At 39.3% G+C, this 27,602-nt stretch overlaps 1 protein-coding gene across 3 annotated transcripts in view; it reads right to left on the bottom strand.

The window, feature by feature from the left end:
• Positions 1–3,855: 3,855 nt before the first annotated feature.
• mvk (mevalonate kinase) overlaps positions 3,856–27,602 on the bottom strand; it is a 29,464-nt gene continuing 5,717 nt past the window's right edge. The window contains exons 10-13 of one of the 3 annotated variants that reach the window (XR_010915584.1): positions 27,288–27,356; positions 26,534–26,752; positions 25,496–25,595; positions 3,856–23,476 (exon numbers count right to left, since the gene is read on the bottom strand). Coding sequence is in view for 2 of the 3 variants with exons in the window: in XM_067521718.1 (XP_067377819.1) it covers positions 26,601–26,752; positions 27,288–27,356 (221 nt within the window). In the remaining variant the exon portion in view is untranslated. The other 2 variants (XM_067521718.1, XM_067521720.1) reach the window with 2 other exon arrangements.

The raw sequence follows: 27,602 nt of genomic DNA on the forward strand, positions 1-27,602 counted from the left end.
GTAAATGGCTTCAACTAGTCAGATATTGAGCTTTTTGGCCTTTACTAGCTAACTAGTGCGATTTTTGGCTCTCACTAGTAAACTAGTAAGCACTGTTACACTCGTATGGCCAAGTTGCACACTAGTGCACTTACATATCCAAGTAGTGCACTCACTTGGCAAACTAGTAGTGGGAAATTTATGTTTGATATCAGCAATATGTAATAAATGCTCATAAGGCTTACCATACAGGCCAACCCTCTGACCCTGCCCCTGAGACCATAGTGTATAGCCTACATAGTAAAATGAAGGACTGGGTTCTACTAGTGATGAAATACTATAAAGTAGGTATGCTACCATAAAATAATGTTTGTTTTTTTTAAATTACAAAGTAATATTACAAAATTGAGTTAGCTAATAAGAAGCCTGAACAATGCATGCTTGATAAAAGCGTCTGCTACATGTAAATGTAGATAAGGTAGTTAGCCGATTAGCCAGACATGCTAACATTTGCAGCTCAGCTTTTGGCAGACAAAGGTATTTAAATTAATTCCTTACTGTTCTGTAATATATTTACTGCTGTTTTTGAAGGATTAGAATAAGATATACCCCTCCAAATGTAAATGAACATTCTCTTGCATTCCACTTTGCCTTGCTTAACTATTGCTTAGAGGATAGGTTTAGCATAGAGTTAAAATATATATGGAGGAACATATATGGAGGAACATGTGCTGTATCAAACATTGTGCTGTTTGTGTTGAACATGCAGAATACACACATACAGTGCAAACACAGTCTTCCTTGACCTTAAGAGAGCTACACTCACTCCAGGTGTCTGGCTGAATCATTCTGCCATTAACAGGAATCTCCACCTGCTGTCTCAAAGCAACCTCGGCTTGATTTTTTATTCTGACAGAAATCAATCAGGCCATCACAAGCCATCATCAACTTTACCATGTCATACTCACTCTGCACATGAAACACATGTGCTTACACAGTCACATGTACAGAAACAAACAGAAGCCAAAGGACAACACATGGGCCCATGCTAGATGTTTTTGAAGGCAAACAAACTGCAAAGACAGAGAGGAATAGTGTGACAGAAAGAGGAAATGTGGCAGTGTGTGTTCATAGGCCTTGTACTTTTGACACCTGCGAATGAAGCAGTGTTTTTGAAGCTTACTTTGAAGGCAGTGGCAGAACAATAATCAAGGTCTGCTTCTGAAACACAGAGGAATCTCTGCACAAGATGTTCTCTCTGATTGAAAACAAATTATCAATGTCAACTTACATGATCTTACATACCAAGAGACATGGGTGGTCTTTGATTTTTGGAAATGCAGGAATACAGACTGCTTTTATCTCTAAGACATTTGTTTTCCCCAGTGTTGTGCTTTAGATTATTTTAAACCGGGTATCTTAAACTGATCAGGACATCTTTTGTTTCTATCTCACCATCAGGCTGGGTGTGGGGTTATTTTGAATCCAGTTGCACAACTGAGCGTGTAATCTACTGGGCTGCTGCAGATGAAGCTCAAATATCGTAATCAATTATCAGCAGCCTAAAAATAATCAGACGATCTCCCCTCATTGTTCCAGGAAAACCGTCCAGTTCAAAGGTTTGCAATCATTGTAGCTGTTGCTTTGTAATAGAAAAAATGAGGAAAAGTCCTAGGAAGGCTGTGATTAACACATATGGTGAAATAGCATGAAAGGGTGTAAAGGGAAAGTCAAACCCCTACATGTGTGGTGTAGACAACTTAAGGATATTTACAGTCAATGTCTGGGACAGATAGTTCTTTAACTGGAGACCCATAAACACACATGATCATCAAAGCAACAACTGCCACAACCTGGCGTGTGTGGGCTCGTGTGTCACAACTCATTTCCCCCGAGTTCACATGTCTATTGGCAGGCAAATGACTCGGGGCAAACATTCGCATTTACACACCAGAGGTTACGTGCCTTTCCTTTATTTCAAATGGAACGTTCCACAAGGATATCTGACACTTACATACTGGTTGTGATCTACAGACTGTATTGTTAATAAAATTACAATGAATAGGAATAAAACTACTTTGATACAATTGAGCTAGATAGTTAATTAAACCAATCAATATTAAGTTTCTGAATATTATTCTCTTCCACATTGAGGCTTTCAGCACAGCTTGTCATTAAGACTGGAAACAGGGTGAATGGCCAGCTTGGTTGTGACGAAAAGTTAGGTCCTCGTTCTACAAGAACCGCTAAAGCTCTTTAATCTGTACAAAAACATAGTCTAATGTGACAATTTGGGGCTTTAAGGAGAGTTTCATGGCTATAATGACCTTTTACACTACATTTTTACACCTTATAAGCAATTCAAACATCTTATGACACTGATAGAGTATTTTATGCCTTTGGGCAGAACTGGACCAACTGTATCCAGTCAAGATAATCTGTATGTAACATGCACTCATGACACTGGTAATAATCTTCCCATCTACGGTACCTCTTGGCTAGAAACAGAATTAACCCATTTCCCAAAAACATCAAACCACTACTTTTGTATGACATCTAGTTTGCAAAAAGACTGGAAGCAGGGGGAATACAGGCCTTTAGACTCTCTTAAAAATATGCATATCACCTGTAAAGTTTAGAAAGTAAATATCATATTGCTTATTTAATACATCACAATGTGTGCTGTTTGGATGGACATATGAGCTGGTTTCCCCTGTTCCCAGTCTTAATCTAAGCTATAGGCTAAACAACTGCCTGTATTTTCATGCTTCATATACATATTGATCGACTAATTTCTTACAAATTGTGATCTCTTTATCAACCATTTTATACCTACACTTTTTATGGTAAAATACAACAACAAATGTTCGAAATGCTGACCTGTATGAAAAATGACCTCTTCGGAGTATGTACCTTTTGCGTTGTAGTTTTCTTGTTATTGTTGCTCATGCAAGTTATCTATCTATCTATCTATCTATCTATCTATCTATCTATCTATCTATCTATCTATCTATCTATCTATCTATCTATCTATCTATCTATCTATCCATCTATCCATCTATCCATCTATCCATCTATCTATCCATCCATCCATCCATCCATACAGTGGAGGAGGTCAGGGGGCTACAGCTGTGAAGCTCAATTTACCCACAGGCTCCTGCTTATGAGGCTGCTTTGGTACAAGTTTCACTTCCTACCCTCCATCCTGACAGCAGGAGAGAGTCTCTATATCTTCCCCTTGAACAAAACCTCTCGTCTCAGGCCCAGGTTTCCACCCAGTCTGCCATGACATCCCCCGCAAGCTGCAGCTGTGACCTCAGAGCTCTCTACACTGCGTGGTGAGAGAAGGTTACAAAAAGTGGAGAGCATGGCATGCAGGGCTCGTCTGTGTAAAGTAGGCTATTTATGTACGTTCACTCTTGATACCCTCAGCCCTTGCATTTTTCAGAGATGTCACTGGCATGATTTCTGAAAATAAAAAGATGGAACTTTTAGCATACTGTGCATATACCTGTTTTTTATATAAAGTTTTTTGGAATGGCAAAAAAACCCAACATTCAGCAACCTTACTTTGCTATGCAAAGCAACTGGAGCACTAATATTACATTATTACCAAACAGGTATATCTGCAGAAAAGTTAATAAAAAGGTTTTACATATTTGTGAGCCGTTTGTCAATAGTTTACTGAGCAACCAGAATAAACATGCCTGCTTGTCTTGACATGATGACCTCTGCTACTGGTGTACTGTGGTGAGGTGAAAACAAGTTGCTCTAATTCCTAATCATCACCAGAACATCTTGCTCTCTGGTACAATGGGTCACAACCTACAATTTTTTAAGGTCCATACATAAAATTGCACAGCAAAAATGAGACAATTCATCAAAGAATGATTTTAATGTTTGTATTGATAACAAAAAACTCTTTATATCATTACTGTTCAGACAACAGAAAGAAAATTAAATCGGCAGGAGAATCAATGGGCTTTGATTGATTGGTGTAAAGGACAGCTGATTTGGCCCCAGAGAGCTGTGAAATTCCAGAGGCCATATAGAGAGCCACAGATCTGTTTCCACTTTATAGCCACAGCTGTCAGTGCTCATTCCCGTCAAGATGGACCACCGATTCTGAAGGTAGCTCAGCTTAGCTTAACTAAAACAAAACCTCAGAGGGCAGAGCAATATGGGGCACAAACCAATCTGATGAAATCTCACTGGATAGACAGAAGATTAAGGTAAGATTCCCCTCTGTCTGTCTCAGGCTCACTGTCTCCTTCTCTCCTTGGCTCTTCCTCTGGAGGTCGATGAGTCTACAGTCTGCAGATGTGCAACACATGGCTTCAAGTTGAATGATGGCTCATTTTGTATGTTGGCCTTTCCATCAACATACATACCAAGACAAACATTTCTAAATTTCTACATTTTTTGGAGTGAAAATCAATTACTTAACAGTTAAAGATAAATGAATTATGAATTATGTTACATAATAAAAACAATATGAAAACTATATATTCAATTATTTATAAATTTACTGAAATAAAATATAACTGTAGAAATGTTATTATAGCTTAATTTTTTTGTTTACATTTTAAGAGTAATACCAATAAAATGAAAAAAATGATTAGCAAGATATAATTTAGAAAATGTGGAATTACAGCATTTTAAATGAAAGTGTAAAAGGAAACATATCAATAGTAATCACTATCCTTACACCATGATCTGTGTCCTTATTAACCACCGGACATGTCTACCCCCACATGCTCATCTCACATACTGCTGCCCTCTCTCTGCATGTTTCATGCAAAATATAGTTGTGAATTCTACAGTTTCACCTTGTTAGAACCTTACAATTATAGCACAGACCCCCGAGGCAAACCTAATCTCAAAGTGAAGGGAAATCTTCTATCATATCAAGTGAAATTACTGTGAGCTTTTCTCAGCCTATTCCGATAAGATACCGATCAGCCAAATAGATTGGCTTTTCCATTATCTGCCAGGAGATCTTGGAAGGCATTGGGTAGATAATTTGCTAATGTTTCCTGTGACCTCCCCAGATTTAAATTATGTCTTTGGCTACATGTCAGCTCAATTCTTCTGTTTACCAGGGAGCAAGCACTCAAAGAGCCATTAATATTCACTGCAACATAACTGTCTTTTCACATATTTCTCTGCAGCATTTACAGACTCAAAGGAGAGTGGTCTCCATGCTACTTGAAGGGTATGGATTGAGCTGGCTGAGTGCTTTACAGACCTTGTGGGTGTTCAGAAAATAAGTGACAGAGCCATAGAAAAGAGGGAAAATGGGAAGACTGCAGGAGATAGGGACAGGCGGATAATAATATAATTAAGAAAATGAAAAAAAAATCACCTTTAGCTGTCTCAGAAGTTACTGAAAACTAGTCCAATCCTTATTTCAGTGAACAACAGAAATATCCTCTCATATCCTTGGATTTGAAGTAATTTAAATTATTCTAGGTCTAATTAACACAATGTAATGGGCTGCTTTGATGTAAGAATTTTAAAAAACGAACATGGAAAATAAATTTTAATAATAGTTACATTCTGACACGTTGTTTCTGATTACAGAAGTTGCTTCATTCCGTGTCTGATTTTAGCATATACATGGAACTACATGATAAATAAGAGGAGAACTTAGCTGTCTTAATGTTGTTCACAAGCTATTGAATTTCATTATAATACACAAACATGTATTACAAATAAACTTGCAGTTGCTATAATATTAAAATTATGTAAAAAGACTTAAGGATCGAAGTGAACGAAGTACACGATCTGTACATTTTGCATCAGATAAGTACTCTCTGTCGTAAGAGAAGAATGACCTCGTGACAATGTCAGGAGTTGCAAATAGTTTTGGAGCAGCTCAGCACTACTGGGAGTAAATGTCCTACCCCTGGTAGAGCATGTTTTCTGCAGCTGTAATGGCACATGTACTACCTCTAAACAAATCAACCTTGATTAAAACAAGCCGTTCCCAGGTGGAAACTTGTCAAAAACATCAGCAAGTCAGTCTGATCTTTTAAGGAGGGCTTGGATTGTTACCTGCTCCAGCAGGGGAAGAGAAAGCAAGTATTGTACACTGAGCACATACATTGTTCTACTGTTAAAAACCTTATCAAACCTGGGCTGACAATGACTGATTGACAGCTCAAATTCAGTTGACTTGTTTTAAACAGCCAGGAAAAGGAACATTAACCAAAGAGAAATGATGGCAAATGCCATTTCATCCTGCAATCATATATTTTGAAACCCTGCTCAAATTTTCATTTAGCCCAGTGCCACCCCCTCCTTCTGGAGTTATTAAATCAGCTGGAAGCAGTGCGGCTCTGTCACACATGGTATTAGAACGCCATCCCCCCCTCCTATTACCAGGTGCAGCCCTGTGATTTAAAGCTTTGATTCTGTTCAAATGACAACAAAGGTGAGCCCAGAGCTGACGCTCCTAATTCATCATTCCCTGCTTGATAAGAGCGGGATTAATGCTTTTAATGCGACGGTTGCAGGCAATCATCCATTTTAAAGCTGGCTCCCTGGAGGATGCAGCTAAAAAGAGAAAACACCTGAAACACAGGGTAGGGAGAGGGCACATTACAGGGATATACTGAACTCAGTGGAGCCTCTTTATAGAGTCCGAGATTGTGCCGACCGCCTCCTTGGTACCAGAACCCTGTCCTGTGGCCTTGGCCTGGATCCCAGGAGCAGATGGTTGCAAGACCCGAGGTAAAGTTTGACCTAAAATGCTGATATCCAAAATTCAAAAAGCATGAGCATTGGCCTCCTCAAACCCCATCCTTCCCATTTCCTTTCCCCTGCCAGAAACACCACAGGGGCCGAGGCTATGAGATAGAAGTCCTTTGACCATTTGGGATCTGTGTGCAAAATACCAGCGTATTTAGGGCATGTTTACTGCCTAAATAGCTCATTATGTATTCACTCCATGCTTAATTTAACATCTGCTGACTCCTCCACCCTTACTCTATACCCCCTAACTTGTGCAAATGCATGGGAGTTGGAATGAAAACGATGCATTATCCACGTGTCTGGGCAGAGTGAGCTCAATCGCAGCTGTTTCTTTCTGTAGCTGAAATCTCTGTTTTAATAACCTGCTTTATAGATTTAGACATTTCTATGGACCCCAATAATGAGAAACAAGCTAGAGGTGCAGAAGAAAAAAGCTCAGACAAAATAAACTATTCACAATAAAAAAGTTGTTGTAAAACAAATGGAAAACAAATGTGTATAATTAGACATGCTAATCAGAGACAGTTCTTATGAATATTTGCTTTTATCTTGAAACAAATCCATATATTTAATAAAATGTCCCTCTATATTTGATATTCAGAACAAGTAATAAAGCAAATACACTGCCCATAAAGTTTGAATAATTTGTAATTTTTTTGCAAAGGTTAATTGTGGTTTAATTTTTAAATGTGGTATGTTTGGAAGAGATTAATAAATAATGTTTTGAGAAGATACACACTTTATCAAGAATAAATCATTTTGTCACATATTTTTCATAAAGAGAGGTAAAAATATTTTATTCCAACTTTATGGGCAACTGTGTATGTTGTTTTGCAGCTTATTTACTTATATTTTGAATTAAAAAAAACACATTTAAAGTTTAGACATGATCAACATTGGTTCTGATGAATACAAATATTAGGATTTCTTATCTGAGATGAGCCAAAATGCAGAAAGACAACTAAGGCTGAATACATTTGAATAAATGCACTGAATATATTAGTATAAATTTAAAACTTGGAATCATTCTTTTTTTTTCAGAAACATCATCGGGATACCAAAGAGCTACTGCACCTCATCAGTGATGTTGCACTGGGTCATCTGGTGTTTCGCTTCTTTAAATAATATTGTTACTGCTCCGTTCTTTGCTGGTCCTGCTCAACATTGTGCTCAATACAAATTAAACGAAATGTTGCTGAGTTTATTTAACGTTTCAATATTATTTGCCTATATTTAAAGATGGGATAAACACATCGCATTTTAACTTTAATCTGACAACCATCTATGGGCAGTGTTTCAAGTCTGGATGGATGGATGGATGGATGGATGGATGGATGGATGGATGGATGGATAGATAGATAGATAGATAGATAGATATTGATGATGATGATGATGATGCAGAAACAGTGGCCGTATGTTACAGTTATTGTAGTGATGTTGTGCAGCATCCTTCTCTCTACTACCTATTTCAGAGATTCCATGGACCCCAGCACAGCTTCAGCTTTCCTAATCAGTTTATTCAATTTATTAGTGTCACTAGCTTGGCAAAGCGGCATAAAAGATGCACTGGCCACAACAGACTGGTAAAACATCTGCAACATCTGGCTGCACACATTAAAGGACTTGAGCTTCTTCAGGAAGTAGAGTCTCTTGCCCTTATGTAGACAGCTGCAGTGTTGCATGTCCATTCTTGTCAATTGTTGAGCTGAACTCCAAGATACTTGTGCCCTTCCACCACCTCCACCTCCTCACCACCACCAATATTGTAAGTTTATTTACACTCATCTCCCTGTTGCTGTATAAAAAAATTATCCATAGAAATAATAAAACTAATAAATCTTTGTATTTCTTGAAATAATTCTTTGATATCAGCCTCTGTCTTATGTCACTAAAGCTTGTTTGCCTACACTATACATCCAACATGACAATATTTTTCAAATAAATACAACCCAAAAGCCCAGAAAAACATCTAATAAAGGATAATAAATAAAAATATCCATATAAAAACACAATTGCGAAATACTTTTATAGGTGCTTGATAGTTACACTGCTTCTGGTGGTTTCAGTAAAAATGTCAATGAAGGATCCACAGTTGTTGTGACCCTCAGTAACCTGCAGAGACAAGAGAGCAGTGGTGTTGACACCACAGCCACACAGCTCTGCAAATGTGCCTGATATCATCTGTTCAAACATGTAAATTTTATGAGATTACAACACAGACCATGAGCAACTCCATCTACTTGTATTCAAATGTAACTTATTGAGAGTTGTTTAAACTTTCTAGCTGTAAAGTTGTTAACTGTAAAGTTGACCCAAGAAAACCGTGCATGTGAAAGCAGCAGCCCATTTGTAGGTGTTTAAGAATTAAGAGTTGAGTCTAGGAACAACCTACATAGTCCTTGTGCTCCTAATCAGAGCTAAAGGCCAATGTAAGCTGCTGCAGGCCCAGGCTCTATGAGCTGTGATGTTTCATTATTATCCCCCTTTAGCTACAGTACATCGACAACACAGTAGGCTGCTTTAATTACTCTCCATCAGTTGGGGAGTCAAAGCCACTTCAGAGACACACTCTAATCCCCCCTCCCTTCTTTTTCTCTGCAGGGCACTCATTGTCTCCTAAATATCATTTCCCTGAGCTTTATGCACACTATTGGATTAAAATGTGGAAGTTTTGCTGAAGGGGTGAGGGGGTGTGGAAGAGGAGGTTGGCATTTGGGTATTTCAGCTTAGCCTGAGGAGCAGGCCTTCTCTGGTAACACCATTTTTGTTGCATCTGCTCTGCAGCCCACAGAGATGCTGACTCGTGTCACTGTTCCACAGTTAGCCCAACAGACATACTGATTTTTAGATTACAGCCCTTTATCCACAGATAAATCATTGTTATTTCAGATTTTATCCTCAGTTTAGTTACTGTGCAATTTAAATCTATATATACAAAATACACACACACATAACTGTAAATATTGTTGCAAATAGATATGTTAGAAGAAAAAAATGACAGAGACAAATTTAAGGGGGAAAGTTGTGAGTGGAGGTTGAAGGCTTAGGACAGATATCCTGTAAATTACACGGATCAGTCTCAACATTACCACTGCCTGGTGTGTTTAATGCTGTGGTAAACAGTGGTCAGTATGAGCACTGACAAATGACTTTGAAAAAGTAGTTTGCTTATTCACACATTACTGCCATTGTTCAAGGTTATTGGTCAGTCAAGGCTCAAAACACATTTTAGGCAAGTTAATATTTCAGTTTTATATTAAATAATGCTCAACTCTGTGGGATGATTTTTCAGGTAGACAGTATATACCATACATATTCTATAACTTCAATCATATTTTATAGATGTTACTCTAATGAACTCACGCTCACTCCAGATCCTGACCCACTGCCACTAGCAAACAACCCCATCTGCCTCCTGAACCATAGCCACCTCCTCTGTAGATATACACAGAGCCACTAGCCAAGCTCTGGATGGGATACATCAATGAAAGCATTCCAGTCTGTGTTAGAATTCATGTACATTTTATTACTCCTGTATTGATACCTTCTGTGCAATAAGTTAAATGAAAGTTAAATGAAAAATAAGAACATAAAAATGAAGAAACTAATATATAAACTAACTTATAACTAATGTAGATGCTAACATTCCACAAGGGGCCACTTGTTTGAGAGGTACAACAATGATGTCAATCTATGGCTTCTGAAGTAACAGTATTTCAATATATTGGCTATGGAAGATTTTAGACAAACATTTAGTGAGAGAATCATCGAAACACCAAATGAGGGAATACATTTTAAAGTATCCAGGGGATACCAGGGATACTAAATATCTGGTTTAATTGTGTAGTATTATTTTTATATGATCAGTCAAGAGCTGATGAGTGTACATTATATGAGTCACATCCTTTAATATGGACAGTAGAGTTTCCAACAAGATAAATGAAAGATTAAAAGAACTGTTAAAGTTTAGCTAAGTTGGGTCAACTATTAAATCTACTTACTGTAGCTGTTTCTTTTCAAGATCCTGGTACTTTGTGTGCTGACTCACTATTACATTGGCATGGCTTACTGAGATACTTGAGGACAACTGAGACAGCATTAATGTTACTGCATTGGTAACTTGCATGATTTTATCATGTTTTCATGTCCAAATAGCTTCTTCATGAAAACTTTAAAAGCTGTATGTAGAAATTGAATGAGTAAATGAAATCAAAGTTGACATTTAGAACCATTTATAAGTTATTGGCACCTTAATGAAACACAAGATGAAAAGTGTTGTATTAGATCTCTAGAGATATGACGAAGCTACGGCTGTAGTGATTTATTCCACTGGAGCACTCTGTGCTGAAACCCTTAAGCACCCATGCCACTGTGAGCCACTTTGGAAAAAAATCTTATTGGAATGACTTGCAGCCAGTGTCTTTCTATTGAAAATAGGGATTTGAGCATTCACTAAACCAGTTCAGAGGGGATAGCTTGTTTTGTCTTCTTTTACTGCCCATGATAAAGCAGTATTAGAATTCCCACTTCCTGCTCCTGTATGCATGCCAAGGTTCTTTGTTAGACTGAATGCAGAGCCTATTCATCTCAGAGCACACAACAGAGCACAGTAATAACACAGTCATGACTTTTGACTGATGTCAGTGAGGCGCAGGGCTGCTTCTGTAAGCAGGAACTAGGGCTGGTATACAGTTGCCCTCACCTTCTCCCCATTGCTCAGTTGACCACTAAGGCCTGCTGACCTTTGCATGGCCCCACTCCACTTCTAAAGCTCTTAGGTCTTCTTTAGACTCACAAGATTCAACAATAACAGCCAGCCTGTTTAACGCCAAACCCAGGTTAACCTTATGGCCCCACTTGGCCCCAGCCTTCTGAGGCAAACAGAAGAGTTGGGTTGATGTTTCTTAGAGCTGTTTGTCACAGCTAATGACGCGGAATAACACTGGTATTGCTAGTCGTGTGAAGCATCAGCAAATTCATTTTTCTTTGGCACTGTTGATTGCCTCATACAAACAATAAAAATTACAGATGCCCCAATTCCTCCTCATAGACTCTGCACGGCTGTGCATTGTATTCTGCTGTGTTTTGTTGCATAAATATGATTGTATAGCGGTATGGAAGCAGATGTTGCAAGCATCAAACAATACAGAAGGGGTTAGAAGCTGTCATTAGATGGGAACTGGGTCACCATTCAAGCCCACTCGCTTGAATTGACTGTTTCGAGTGACTATTGATTTTCTGACTAAAGCAATGACTTCATTAATATCACCATTAGTCTGCCATCTGACACAAATGGGTAGCTTGGCTGCTGGGCCAGACAATAATTCAAGTGGATATGAATCAGAGATTGAATGAATTAAACATACAGTACATTTCACAGCAAATGTGCATTACACATTGTAAAATTGTACAAGGTTGTAGAGATCCTTCAGTCAACCGTGTCCAAATGCAATCACCTGTAAAAACAAAGTCAACATTACCCCTGCCTTAGCACACACAAACATAAAACAGACATTACGAGCAAATTCTCCTTTCATCGTTCAATTTAAACTTAATCTCTGAAAGATGAGAGAAGAATCAACAGATCGCTTTTCAGCAGGTTTTCAAAACAAAAACAACAATGAAAGAAGGATTATTTTCCTTTTAATCTGGGGGCACCGGCTTAGCTAAAACAAAAGCAAGAGCATGGGAATGCATGGAGGAAGGAGAAGGCTCACTCTATCCACCAAACCCAGCTCTCCAGTGAACCACAAAAGAGGAACAATGAAAATGTGTGTGAGAAAGAGGAAAAAAGAAAGGAAACAGGATTTGAGATCTATATTAAAACTGCAAATAGCTTTTAAAGATTAGTGACGGGCAGAAGGAGGTGACAGCAATGGGATATGGGAAAAGTAGATTGCCCCTCCCTGCTGTGACTATTTTGATAGCAGTGGCATTGAGAAGCATCGACTTGATTGTGAGAAGGCAATGGGTGCTGAAAAGCCTTGACAAGTTTCTTTGAGGCATGTACAGATCTTTTGGTGACTGAAAGGAACACAAATCAGGATTATGTATTACATAGCCATATTCAAACAGCTGGCATTAGGAGCTCTGAAGTGTCTGGCAAGATACTGTTGTTCAAGGATGTGCCTCCCTCTCTCTGTGTGCACTGTAATTATCCAGACCTGGGATTTTAGAAAACCATTTCGTATGAAGACATGCATGCCTTGCAGGAATAATCACATTATGAAAAAAATTCAGTGTTTCATTGACCATTTAGTGAGCAAAGAATATCTGGATTAGACAGAAATTTAAATTTGGGATTCAGTTTTTCGCCATCTATACTTTGTTAATGAAGATATTTAAATTTCCATCACAGTACTTGCAATTTTGTGTTGTCAGAGTACATCCTGTACTGTGCGCATATTTAAACCAATCGCCATGGTCATCACAGGCCGTGTAGTTGCTCTGTTGTCAGAGATGTGTCTCACTCTGCAGCATTTGTCAGGATTAGTCAGGAGTAATCCCTAACCAAACTCCAGAGGATGTAATTTGGAGATATGTGCTGGAACTGAAACTGTGTTGGCTTACTCCCACAAACTCCATCTTCCACCCCATCTAAGTCATCTTACTCCTTTTTGCCAGCCCTTAGACACGTCCAATATTTTGAAATGGAAGAAAATGTAAAATAAAATAAAATAAAATAAGGAGGAAGTGGAGCTGCCAAGTGCCATTCAACTCACTTTTTCATCCCACTCCTATACAAACCCTCTTTCCAGGCAGGTGGGGTGCTCATGATGTCAAGCCCCATAGCTGATATCTGTTCTAATATCCTCAACACTTGGCTGTCGCATCACCACCCACCATTAAGTCATCGCTTGTGTCCGTCGCAGGGGCCGATCTGTGTGCTCTGGCCCACTCCCAGCCCCGTGCTTTTATCACACCCCAACCTCTTTGTGACAGACAGGACTGATCTCCCCTGCAGCAACCCTCCACCCTGCCAGTAAAAGGACAGCAGTGGAAAAAGCCCCCCAGGGCCCACTGAGAACGGACTCATGAATCAAACATGCGCCCAAAGCTTCCTTCTTATCACCGAGGTCAGCCCAGGCATTAATACACCATGGCTCAAGGGAGCTACCTACTGTGACCTCCCCCAGTTTCCCTGAACAGAAGGGCACAGTCCTCAGGAGTTGGTCCAGTGACAGCAGCCCTCCCTCCAACACAGTCACTTTACATTACATCCACATACTGAGAGAGGGGGCGACAGAGAAAGATAGAGATGAGAGAGAACAAAAAGAGGTGCAGAAGTGAAACATGAAAGTTCAAATTCAGAAAGAAGGAGAGGAGGAAAAAACAATTTTCTTTGGTGCAATGCTGAGCAGGGAGTAACACGTGGGTAAAATCGACTGTGTATACAGACCCTTTCAAACACCACCAATCTTCATTGGCCAGACGGGGTGTGATATATGTGACTGTCTGCCAGCGTAAATTAGGCAGTCCAGCCCGCTGTGTGGTAAAGCATGACGAGGCCGGACAGTGCACTAACTCAGGCGGCCTGGTGCCATGCACACCAGCTTCTCTCTGCTTTGCTGTGCCATAAATCACCAGCTGGGGGAAATGAATCGCTGTCCGTCCGAGCTGGATGCACCAGCTGGCACCGCCATCACCTGACCAGCAGGAGCCCATGCCGACACTAGAGCGGCTGAAATCAAGAAAAATGAGGCATGGAGGCAGACGGAGCCATACCCCTGCGCTCTCTCATTAGTCTCCTCTGGGCTTCCTCCACACTGAGCTCCTCTGAAGTGAAAGGGCACACAAAATATATTTCAGAGTGTCACCTGAGGGAAGAAAAAAGGCTGGAAGAAATGATCACTCCTGGTCTCCTCACAAATCTATGTAGAACTGAACTGGCAGACAGCATTAGTGTTTCTGAACCCAGAGCTTCGAGAGACAGCAGGAGGGACTGCAGCTTGACGAAAAGTAGAGGCTGTGTGTGGGGGACAGATTTGTGTTCACTCTTATTTAATTGAGTTATTTTACCGAAAGTAATGACTCAACCCAATTGGGGATTCCACTCTGCATTCAGATGTAGTTAACGGAAAAACATGTTGATGAATAGATTTTTACTTTTCAATATTGCTGAGTTGCTGGTGGAGAGCCCACTTATATGCTGACCACTGCGATTATGAGAAGCTGTGTGGGCGTTAGAACAGAGGCACTCATCAGGAAAATGGGTTGAAATTACATCAATACAGCCCAATACAGAGAGTTGGAGAGTTCTAAAATAATATATACTTGATCTTCCACTATGGACATAGGGCTGCTGGTTGCAACTGTTGTCCCTGATTTTGATTTCAAAACATTTTTTGCATTTATCTCTACATCACATTGGAGAAAGTAACAACTTGTGAGAAGGCAATCAAGGTCAGAGATTGATACATTTGCATTATGAAAATAGTGCAGTGTAAATGAACAGATACAGGCTAGATTGACATTAAATTTGAGGCTTGTGGTACAACACTGGGTTGCTGTGTTTGATTGGCAAGGGCAATTTCCTGTGAACCACCACAGCAGTTTTAGCCTAATTTCATTGGTCCTGCAGGAGTCCTTTGGAACGGCAAGTCTATCACTATCTCAGATATAGAGGATTATCTCCTCTTTCCTGCTCAGATGAATTTGCTTTTCATGGTGTGGTGATGAATGGCAGGAAGGATGAGGAAATGTACTGTGGGCTCAATGAAGGTGGCAAGGTGAAGTCTTGCCTGGCAGCCTGCCCCAGGCTCAAACCTCGCCATGGTGGTGACCTCCCACAGACATACAGGTGTGCATTCATATATCTGCTGCCAGCTCGTTGGTCAGCTGGCCAGTCAGTAATAGACCACACCATCAGTTTGACATCTGTTTTGACGAGGAGTCTTATATCATAAGTATGTCTCAGGGTCCCTGGATTTAATGGTTAGCTGCTTCTCCTCCATTAATTTGAAGGCATAGTTTAAGCATTGGCACCTGCCTCCTAACAATCTATCTAAATTCAGTTTGGTTAAACTCAATCATCATTACAACTGAGATTTAATAAGAAAAAAAAGACCAAAAGTTTTTTGAAATGAAATGCAATTATATCAATCTCAGTTTTATTATACACAGGTAAAGAGATATCAGTTATTTCTCATCAAAACGTTTCCTCCATGTCTCTGCGGATGTGGCTCAGTGGCAACAAAAACAACTGATCTCCATTTCCTGTCCTTTTCCCTGCAGCTGTTACTGTCACCACCTTCCACCCTCCAGCCCAACCCTCACCACACCTCCTCCATTTCAGCTCTAATCATGTAGCCATGCAAATGCTGTGCAGTAAAAGGTTCATGTTGCCCTCTTCGGGACATCATGAGCCCTTGAGTTGACCACCCAGGGGAGGGAGAAGAGGAAGTCATTACTGATACCACAGTCAGACACAAGTTGCGACTCTGCCAGGCAGCCTCTGCAACACATAAAGTCCTTGACGACTTCACTAAAACATCCAATTTCAGTCAGACCACATTTATAATGACTAATAGAAATCAATCACTGCACACTCCTTCTGAATCTGTCTGCTTATTTGGCCGCCCAAAATGGCACAGAATCTTTTTTCCTCCTCACGCTGGTATCCTATCCACATCTCCGGGATATTCATAATTCATCATCTTCGATTCCTGACATCTGCCACTGATTGTGCCGACGGGTTGGCTGGAATTAGCCACTCTTGGGAGCGGTGTTAATGTGCTGGCGGGCCAGCACATGCATCCTGGTTGGGGAGGGGTTGTGGGTTGGGTGGAGGATTGAGGCCGGAGCGGCAGGAGCCTTTCACACTCCTAATGTGTAATTAGGAGCCATTTTGGAGCGTTGCCTTCCTCCACCGAAATTAGCTGCCTTTTATTAATCAGGCAGGCCAGTTCAATGGCACGATGCGTCTCTCTATAATCTAACACAAAATGTTGTTCTTAATTACAGAGGGAGAAAGAGAGAGCGCAGAGAGGGGCTGCAGATCCTGCATGATCCCCACGGGTTCAATTTGTGAACTGCAGAGTGCAGGCAAATTGAACATCTACTGCTGCAAAACAGTTCACATGCTGTGCTAAAAATAATAGTCAATTTTATCAATCATTCTCCCAATTTGAGCGTTAAAGCCTGAATTTGGCATGCTTTACATAATGGGTATATACATCACACAAAGTACACAGAAAGCAAAACTCCCAAAGCCATACAGCCCATGAAAACTACAGTATGTGCATTTGCAGAACGTCAGCTCCACTTGAATAAGAGATCATACATATTATGTGATTACAAGCACTGGTCCTCCTTTGGAAAGTTAAGTGCTGTGACCCTGACCACGCTCATCAGTGCTGATGCCCTCATGATTACAAATGAGCACTAAATACTTCTCTCTCTTCTCTCTTCATATCTAATGAAAAAGATCACGAGAACATAAAAGGAAAGGCATGCAGGGAAGAGAAATCATAGGATTCCTGATATGGATGCACTGCATGATTTGTCAGGAAAGGACAATTTAAAATGCACTCAGCACATGTTACATGTCTTCCTTCTTAAATCAGAAATCAGTACTACTGTTTAAAACTGTAATTTGAAATATCAATTTCTATTGATAAACTGGAGCATTTCAATAGTCATGACATTTCAATAGTCAGTTAGTCAAATTTAATTTATTTTGAGACAATTTTAGAGTTTTTTTCTTACATTAAATAGTACGATCACCAATAACCCATCAAAAAATATTATATACATTTTATTTGGGTTTAATCTGTAGATTGCAATCGGCACACGATTAGAGCAATTCCCCACACTGATAAATGCCCTCCACAAGTTTCACTAATTAATTTGTTACTTTAAAAAAATTTTTCTTAAGGCCTGAAGAAACCATTTAGTTTGTATAATTCGCAAATTTTGTTGGGTAATGAAAGGGCTGAATTATTTCACAATTCTTTAAAATTACATCCCCTCACAATATTATGCTTCTGTAAATGAATGCAATCAAGCAAAATGGCCATTTTTCTGTTTCTAGTGTTTACCAAAGCCGAATGCATATTTATGAATATTGTACTACCAGCTATACCTATAATCTTCTGCAAAAATCCATGAAATTAACATGAGATAATCCTTAAAATAGGTACTTGTTTCTGACAACCAAGGACACTGACAGCTGATTACCAATCATCAAACACAAAGAGTGCACACCACTAATGTGTAGCAGACGATAGGCCCCTCACTGTCTTTGTAGCAGGACAGTCAGAACACTGAGGTCATCTCTTGCTGCAAGGGTGAGTCCGCGGTTAGCATAGGACAGCGTGGCTGTATGAGAGGATAGCTTGCCACTCAAGCCTGGAAGATGCAATCCAGACCAAAAAAAAATGTGATGTAGGGTCAATGAGTTAAGGTCCAGGCCTATCTCTGCTCAGCTTGAAACTGTGTCCAATGAAACAGCAGCTGCCAAAAAGTGCTCACACAGCCATGGAGAGCAGTTTAGGGAAAATGGAAAAATGTCAACAAAGTGTAGGACTATGGAAGTTGTGAAGGCCAAATGATTGCTGAATTATAACTCATCATCTTAGTACACGTAAACACAGAGAACCGCACTGTAAAACTAATAAAGTAATCGAAGGGTGTTGTCCAGATAGATTACATTTTTGTAAAATGTTTATATGAAAAGAAATTATTAACTATAGCAGTTGCAAAAATGTAAGAGTACAATATTTGCATTTGACATGTAGTCAAACTCTATCCCAGCTGTCATTGGACATGAGGCGGGGTACACCCTTGACAGGCTGCCAGTCTATCTCAAGGGCAACACAGAGAGGCCTTCACTGGAAGTATGTTTTGACCTCTGATAAAAATATAATTGGGATATTATCACGAAGAGCATCTCTGTTCACACTACTCAGCCTTTTTTGTGGCTGAATGTAAGCTCATATCTTCCAATTTGAATATTGGATTCATGCTCTCTAGAATTGATTCGTTTCTATTTGATTCGATTCCTGAGGACTCACTTACAAACATTAGATAAACACATATGTTGTGTTTTTAATCCTCGGAGCATTTTTTTAACAAGTGAGTATAACTAAAGTAAGATTAATATCAAAATCTAAATAAAAGAGACAAAGTCAATGATAAATAAAACTTGTAATAAAAGTTTGCATTTAAAAACATACCTTATTTCTTTTGTTCCGAGATCCTCAGATTAATTGTTTTAATGCCGCAGAGCATAAAAGCTGCCTCACCAAAAGTTCTATGTCCTATAATCTGTAAGACCTTGTAACAAAAACACCATGAAGTGCTGTAAAAACAAGTAAAAGAATTTTAAAATCAATACTTAAGATAACAGGCAACCAGTGTAAGGACAGGTGTAAAGTGTTCTCTCCATCTAATTTAGCCAATTTGCAGTTATTCTTTTAGTTTTTGTGCTCTATAATAACTTGTTATAAAAATCAATTACTCATTTGATCTATATGTATTTAAAAAATACTGATCAATGCACATTTCACTTCTTATCATTGCATTAGGTCCCAATCAAGTCAAGAATGTATTTTATGTTGTTTAAAACCCTGCAAGGACATAAACAATATAATCTTAAGGCCCTAATATGTATTTTAAAAGTTGTTTTTTTTATTTGTCCTTCCGGCTTATCCCATGAGTTCAGGGTCGCCACAGCGGATCATTGTCCGCATGTTGATTTTTTACATTAAAAGTTCCAGCTGCAAAATCATTTTGATGGTACACTGACTTGTGATAAGCTGAACCTAAAGAGCCAAATCCTGCTTACTAGGGCTTTAATTGTCACCCTCTTATCAACTAATTCTGTGATAACAACCTTTTGACCCCGCCCCCTCATTAAGCCACTGAATTTAGGCACATTTCCTAATTCTTTCCTATGGATACAAGCTGCAGAAATAGTCAAAATAGTGGCAGAAGTAGCAGTATAACATTTGGCGTGTTATAATTAGTATTCAGAGTGAAAGAGGATCATCTGACCATTGGCAGAGTCTCCAAGTTCTGGCCCAATGGACAGAGAGTAAACTCCACAAGGGAGTCCCCAGGGAGCAAGGCATGCTGGGTTTGAGAGGGGTTATTGGACTGTGCTGTCTCTCTGCCTGTGAGCCACAGGGGACCAGAGCAGAGGTGCCTGATGGTGCACTGAAGCCTGAGTGTGACACCTGGGCTGTCTGTCACGGCCACAAACACAGACAAAGTGACACTTGACAGGATAAGATTTGAGGCTGCAACACCAGAAGTCAAGACCCAGTTGACAGTAAGGATGAGAGGCGTGCAATTCAACTCAATAATTTCCCTGACACACTTAAATCCAAGCCTGTTTGTCTCCTTCCTCCTTTCTCTTTCTGTGTTCATGGCCCTTTAAATAAATCAGAGTTCTGAGGAGGCTGAACCCATTAATTAGAGTCGTCTGATGAGACACTGTGTGTATTAATCAACAGTGTGAGGCAGGTGTGACAGCCTGAAAAGAGACAGGATGAAGGGCTGCAGTGCCAGGGAGCTGTAAGTGGAGCTCTGACGAACAGACTCTTAAGATGAATTTCCCAGTCTACATCGCTAAACTGAACCGATACCCAATTATGTTTCCCCACATCGACAAGCTTACGGAGCAGCTGTGAGCAGCATAGGCTCGTCGTGTCAGAATTGGCCAGGCACAAGGCAGAGAAACCTAGGACCTTGAAGGAGATGTCACAAGGAGGCCGGAGTCAGCCGCTTGAGTGAGCGATGGTCCACACGCTTGCCTGAAAGCATGACATTGCCGAAGGGGGAAAAACACCATTTTATCATTCAGTGCGATTCGCACCCTCTCTCCCTGTCAAACATGCCATATGTCCCCGTCACAGGTCGTCTTGCTGGCTTATCGAGTGTGACAGGGCTATTCACACACTGCTCCCAATCAGACACCATCTCCTACAAAAAAAAATAATAATAAAAAAAACACGATAGCACACTGACAGGCTGTCAGGCAGAAGGGTCCAACCTCCACAGGGCCTTGGCTTGAGAGTCTGTCCATTCGGGATGGGGGGGGCCAAAGGCCAAGGGTTAAGATAGACGACACTGTGCAGGCATCCATACTTGCACACCCAAACTGTTAAAACTTCCTTCATCATTCAATCAGCAATGTGGCAGTGCAAGGAAGTTCACACACATCAAAGCATCAAACAAAAGCTTTATTTATAAAAGCCAACTTTTAAGTTCAGGAACAACTCTGTTTCAAATTGAGTCTACAACAACAATGACAGTTGCACAGTTTCCACGATAACAAAAATAAATTTGACTGTGGAACAAGTTGTTTGCTTGACAGGAAACAGAAGTAATATGTAAACCTCACTTGGGTACATTGTGACCCGGTCACCAGGTTATTTTCCTAACCACTAGACCATATGAGCCAATTACGTGTGTGTTATGTGCCAATGTGACACAAGTCAGGACAACCAGAGGTCACTAAAATCCACATGTAGGCTGCAGAATCCCAGAGGTTTGAAGATTTGCTTTTCTCGATGGACTTCTGGAGTCTGCAAATGTTTACTCTGATGCCAAAGACCCTCAGTGGTACTTAGCCACTTGGCTCCAAACACAATAACACTGCAGATGCTGAATATGCTCACTAAGTGAGCAATCAGTAGCAAAGTGGGCTGAAAATTACACCCCCCACCCCCCATGATGATATGCATAGAGAAATAAATCAGAGAGCAAGAGAAGTAGCAGAGGGGCAAGGGGGAAAAGTGGTATCACCTGATCTGTCTTATCTCTAAAAGCGGCAGGATGTGTCACCTCAACTCTTCTGAGAAGGAGACAGAACACTCCTGGCACATTTTTATATGAAAGATTTCTGTGAAATGATTGCTAATCTATGCAAAAAAGCAATCAGTGACTCATTCATAATGCATGAGCAACGTGATACCAATTTTGCAACGCTTTTGGATTATTAGATGTTATCGTGAATGCAGCAGATGAAATATGAAGACTCCTACCTGTCCTATTGTAATTACATGACTGCAGTGGTCGAGAGATACAGTGTGAAGAAAGCAACATACAGAGCGAGGAACAGACAAGCAAATAGAACATCCACTACTATGTGAATGTAGAGAGCTCTAGATGCGAATATTTGTTTCTAACAGCTTTATGTATCCATTTGTGCCATCATTTATCAACCTAAAAGCTGCAGTTTTAAGTACATCTGGCTGACATTTTAATGGTCCATCAATCACACTGTGTCATGTGATAACATTTAGACATCATCTTCTTCACCAAGCCTCTGAGGAAAAAAAATGAATCCAATAAATTGGCTGCAATCCAAGGGAAATGTTAAGAACCCATTTCTAATTCAAAGCAAGTTCAAAGTATAAATGTTAGATAAGGCGCTTCTTAAATTTATGCAAATCAAATTTCATTTAGGATATTTTTGTTCTATGTAGACCCTAATGTACTGAATATTTTTCCATGCTAGTTTCTAAACTGCAGGATAAAGAATGACAAAAAATACTATTCCTAATTAGTTTACTAATTTTAGGTTTATTGATGTAGTGTTTCATTGACGTATGATGTTTTTTCTTGTACAAAACCCACAAATGCATACACATATTAAAAAAGGAAGAATTAAACTGATTTACCATATTTCCACTTGGACACCAAAAAATGATTTAAGTGTTACAAGGAAAACATCAGTGAGATTAAAAATCTTTTTCTAAGAATGCCCTGAATTTGTCCCAGAATACCGGACATACCTTTAATTCCACCAACATCAGTTTATTTTAACAAAAATAATCCAAACAGACAGAGGCAAAGTGTTTTCAAAACCACCTTACGTTCAGCTTGGTCCCATATGAGACAGAGACTGGCAGAATGTAGCACACCCTCTTTATCCTTCTGCTGTTTAAAACACTTAAAAAAGAAAAAAAACACACCAACTTTTTTAACTTCAGTGTTAACGTGTCTGGATTACACCTGGAAGGCTTGTGAAAAGCGCTGACAGATCTCATACTTTTACATTCTGGGCAACTTCAACACAAGGGATTTGCTCTTAAAACGGAGCACAGCAAGGATGAAGGGTGGTATAAAAATCAATGAGGCTTTTCAAAGGCAACAAGAAAAAACAGCGCCTTAGCCTGCAATTAAACAAGAGTACTCCTAGCACTGAGGGATGACAGAGTGTGTTGCAGGTGCCCTCGACTTCACAGGATCAATTACAGGATCAATACAATGACATGATAAAATTCCACGATGGAAAATGGTGGACTGGGAGTCGCTCTGTGTCATGCGTCTCAGATGTTTACAATAATACAGCTCAAGCAGATATACACTGTGGGCCATTTCATAAACACAGCAGAAACCCAGGTTTAGACCAAACACTTTCAATTGGAAACTTCACTGGAAATGTTAGTTCAGCCAGTAAGAGGTATGAAAAGTTTTCCAATCAAGGGGTTTGACACCCCATGATTGGGGATCACAAAGTAAATCTGAGCGGTCATGAGAGGATGGATAGAAAAAAGAAAATTCCCACACAAATAATTTAAACCTATGGCAGAGGTCTAATGTCTTTTGGTCAGTCAGATTATTGCTTCAATTCAAACTTAAATATCGAGAATTCGAGAATATCGAGAAAGAACAAAACAAAAAAAAAACAGATTAATCATTATCATCATCGTCATCAACAACAATTTGGACATCACCTGAATTTTCCTGTAGAGTGTTTGGCTTTCAGTAAATTTTTGGATATATAGTCCTGAAAATAAGAAAAAAAAAGTCCGGTGTAAATTTCCTCTCTCGTGACAAAAGACAAAAATATAAATAAATATAAAGGACATTCCAATCACCTAATCATCAACTTTGTGTTTTTTACTAATTTGCAAATGAAAGCATGCTAACACTTTAAGCCAAGATGCTAAACATTATATTAAGCATTGTTCCTGGAACTGTGTGACTATGTTCAAATTAGCATTGAATAAAAACACAGCTGTATCTACAGCCTGACTGAGCATTATTTTTCAAAATAATTTCAAATAAATTAGGGGATTAGGGTTGAAGGAAAAGATAATGTAATTTTGAATCCTGTATTCCAAATGAATATAGCAAGTCTATGTAACAATAACAAAATTGGAACAATAGTACAGTACTATATATACAATGTTTCTCAGTTGTTAACATTGACTAACAATATCCACTACACCAAGAAAGGCTATAGCACTAAAGCTCCTGAGTGAAAGGATTTAAGCGAGAGTGTTTTATATTGCCTATTCACTTTCAAGAGGGTAAAATGTGCTATTTTGTTCGTAAAAGTTGGATATTCTGTATCAAGGATTGAAGCTTTTCCCTGAACAAATAGACGTTATTAGAGGACCTGGGACTAAAAAGACTATACAACAGTTCTTTGACAGAGCCCTTTTCCCCTGCTGTCTTAATCTGACCCTCAGGAGCCCATAATAGTAGAGAGGAGCTCATGAGGAGCTCTTGCTGCCTCTGTCAGAGTCTCTATATGATCTACAAGAACACAGACGCTTTAATAGTCTGTGCTATGGCCAATTCCACTTCCCTATTCCAACATAGATATCATGACATAAAATATAATAAGCTCACAAGCTATTTACATAATAACAAGCAACAATGTATTATGATCAAATAGCCCATATATGTAAATGCAAATGGTCACTGCAGGAAGTCATACACACACACACACACACACACACACACACACACACACACACACACACACACACACACACACACACACACACACACACACACACACACACACACACACACACACACACACACACACACACACACACACACACACAGAATCCCGGTTAGTAAAACCAGTGTCAATCAGCAATACGATATCTTGTCAGTCCAAACTAATTCTGTATTCAAACCTAATAGCTCCTGACAAGCATTTCATCAGTCAACTGAGGGACCAGAAGGAATGTCCCACAGTGAGCAAGATCACTCAGCAAATTCACATTTTACATTTCATTCCTCCTGCTTTGACAAAATGAATTATACATTCTGCCATACATTCAGACAAAACTTCCTAAATGTTATATGTTAAATGATCGTACGTCTTCCCCCTATGTATCTTTCAAATTCTGACATTTTCCCTCTATTCTTGACCCCTTTCCACACTCCCTCTGTTATCTGAAATAATCTCAGGGCCTCCTTAGATTCTGTTCATCAGAGCAGAAAGAAGCAGGCGCTGACACTGATAAAAAAATACCATCTGTGCCTTGCAGAGGTAAAAGAAATAAAAAAGAATGACACAAAAAAAGAGAGGGGCTTCAAATAAAACAGGCTCTGTTGTCTCCCTCTTGTCCCCTCTCGTCAATGCTATTTCAATTGAAAAGCGAAGTGGTAATTAAATTCCAGCGGGGGTTAGGGGCAACTGCGCAGCATGTTGACGGGGGGCTGCCCTGACATAAAGATGACACAATTCAAGAGGACAGAGGGGGCGCCAGGAGGAAAAAGAGGGAGGGTGACAAATGTTGTTTATTCACGTACACTGCCAAATTCGTACTACTCAATCTTCATGACATTTAAAAAGTAGAAAATGAAATAGATATTCAAACCCAACTGAATCCCAGAATGACCTTTTCCCCAAATCGGGGATATTTTAAACAGATTCGCCTTCTGTATCTGCGGCATTTGCAGAATATTTTGTAATGCTTAGGAGGATGAGCGATTAGGTGGAGGAGAATTTGGGAAAGCTGGTGTGCCTGTGCATATATGTCAGCATAAATATGTGACTCACAGAAGGATGCTGGTTGTTGTTGATTCACATTATAGTGGCGCTAATCCAGAGGCTCCGGGAAGGCCACACACTCCTGCTGTCCCCCTCTCCCCTTCCTTTACTAGCAAAACAACACAGCCAGTATAACTTTAACGAACTGAAATTATAACATCAACAGTCATCTAATTATTCCAGATATTTAAGATACTCTTAGAAAGATACTTAATTAGGTTTAAAACTTTACATTTCAACATATGCATTGAAGGTAAAGAGAAATTTAAAAGCAATAAAGCGACATGCAGTACAATGCTGAAGTTACAGTATGTTTGAAGCGGCAGGCAGCTGTTTTTATAATGATAATAAACGCGTGAGGTTTGACAAAAATATGACAGTCCTCAAAATAAATTTGTGACAATATCACTGGCTGTTCGGGGCTCAGAGAAACCCTCACTCAAACTGATTATGAGAAAAGAACCATTAAAGCACATTTTATAAACCTTTGTATAACTATTAATAATAGTAAAAAAAAAGTAGCAGTCACTGGGTTTGTTAATGAACTCAGAGTTTTTCTCCATTATCATTCTCCGTAAAATAAATCCTACAGAATGATCACTGTCAATGTCATCGGTAAGTAGTCAATCTATTACTTTATTATTTATTTTGCTTAGCCCTTACTACTTTAAACATTATGAATAAACTATAAATTTATTCTGTATGTGCTTTGCTTACGTTAATCATTTTTATTTGAGCCTCTACAGTAAATGCAATTTCATAAAAAGCATTTGTGCAACTCTGATGCCATCTAGTGAACAAGATACTCGGTACACTAATTTGCACTCACATCCGACAATCACCCATTCAATGAGATGCTTTAAGGACAAAATACAGTTGACTTATTGTTAGTTTCAAAACTTTATATATTTTATATTGGTTTTCAAGTCAGGAAAATTATTTAATATAGTTGTTTAAAATATTTAACAAACCAGGAAGCTCTGTCCAACTCTACTTGTTGTTAAATGTCCCTTTGTCCACATGGCCTGTGTTATTAGTTCTGTATACCTCAGGTTTTTTGCAAACAGCAAACAGCCCGTCTGTACTGTTGTCCTGCCACAGCCACAGGTGGGCATCAATACTGGTTTAAAATCTCCAGAACTTCCTTCTTAACAGACACAGGAGTGTGTTGCTGGACACCTGGCCCACCAATACTCGTTTCCCAGCAGTCAAAGCCACAGTCTCGCAAGTCCTGTACTGTACTCTGGATAATTAAGGAGTTGGTTTCTACAAAAAAAAAAAAAAGTGTCCAGGTCAGCTGCAGTTACAAAGTTTAATGCAGTTTAATTCAGTTAACGTTTTACAATTGAATTGCTGCTGTGCATGTTGAGGTTTTGATATTTCTCCCTTGCTCACTTTTTTGCAGGAAAAATGGTTTAAAACTCCAAAAGGGCTCAATAGTGTTCTATCGCTATCAAAACACATTTGTTTTTAGTGTTTGTGTCGATGAACGGTTTCTGGATTAGTATTTCAGATGCAAGAGCAGCATTTAAAGCAATAATAAAACAACTTAGCTTAGCGCCTGCTACATTACCTTAAAAAGTTAAGCTTAAAAATACAAAGATACTAACACTGGAGCAGCTTGAAAATTGCTGTATTTCACATAGAGGAAATCACTTGTAAAGAAAACAAATAAAGAGCATTTGAAAATCTATTTGGAGAATTTTAAACTTATTAAAATTCAGTATGTTACAGGCATAAACACAGACTTACGGGTTCTTTGCTTGTTTGTTTTGTCAAAGGTAGGATGATACAAAGTTACCTTTTAACCAATGACACAGTCGTAGCTGCACACCAAAGGGGCCTTCTTGTGCAGCCTTCTCATCATTTTCTGCCATTCAAATTGTTTCAGAGGGGAAGAATGAGGGAGTGTTTGAGGAAAACACAACATCTGTTGTCAGTAGGCTTCTGACAGTTTGGGTCATCAAACTTCCCCTCATCAAATTGAAACCACTGTTACACTAATTCACTGTAGGATTTAGTACAGCCTTAACAAAATGAGGGATTCATTTCCACTATATGCATAAGTTAAACTTACAACAGCAGATCAAATATACTGCTTCAAAAGACAAAGGCC

The sequence above is a fragment of the Channa argus genome, chromosome 11 (assembly GCF_033026475.1).
Source record: "Channa argus isolate prfri chromosome 11, Channa argus male v1.0, whole genome shotgun sequence".
Taxonomy (NCBI): domain Eukaryota; kingdom Metazoa; phylum Chordata; class Actinopteri; order Anabantiformes; family Channidae; genus Channa; species Channa argus.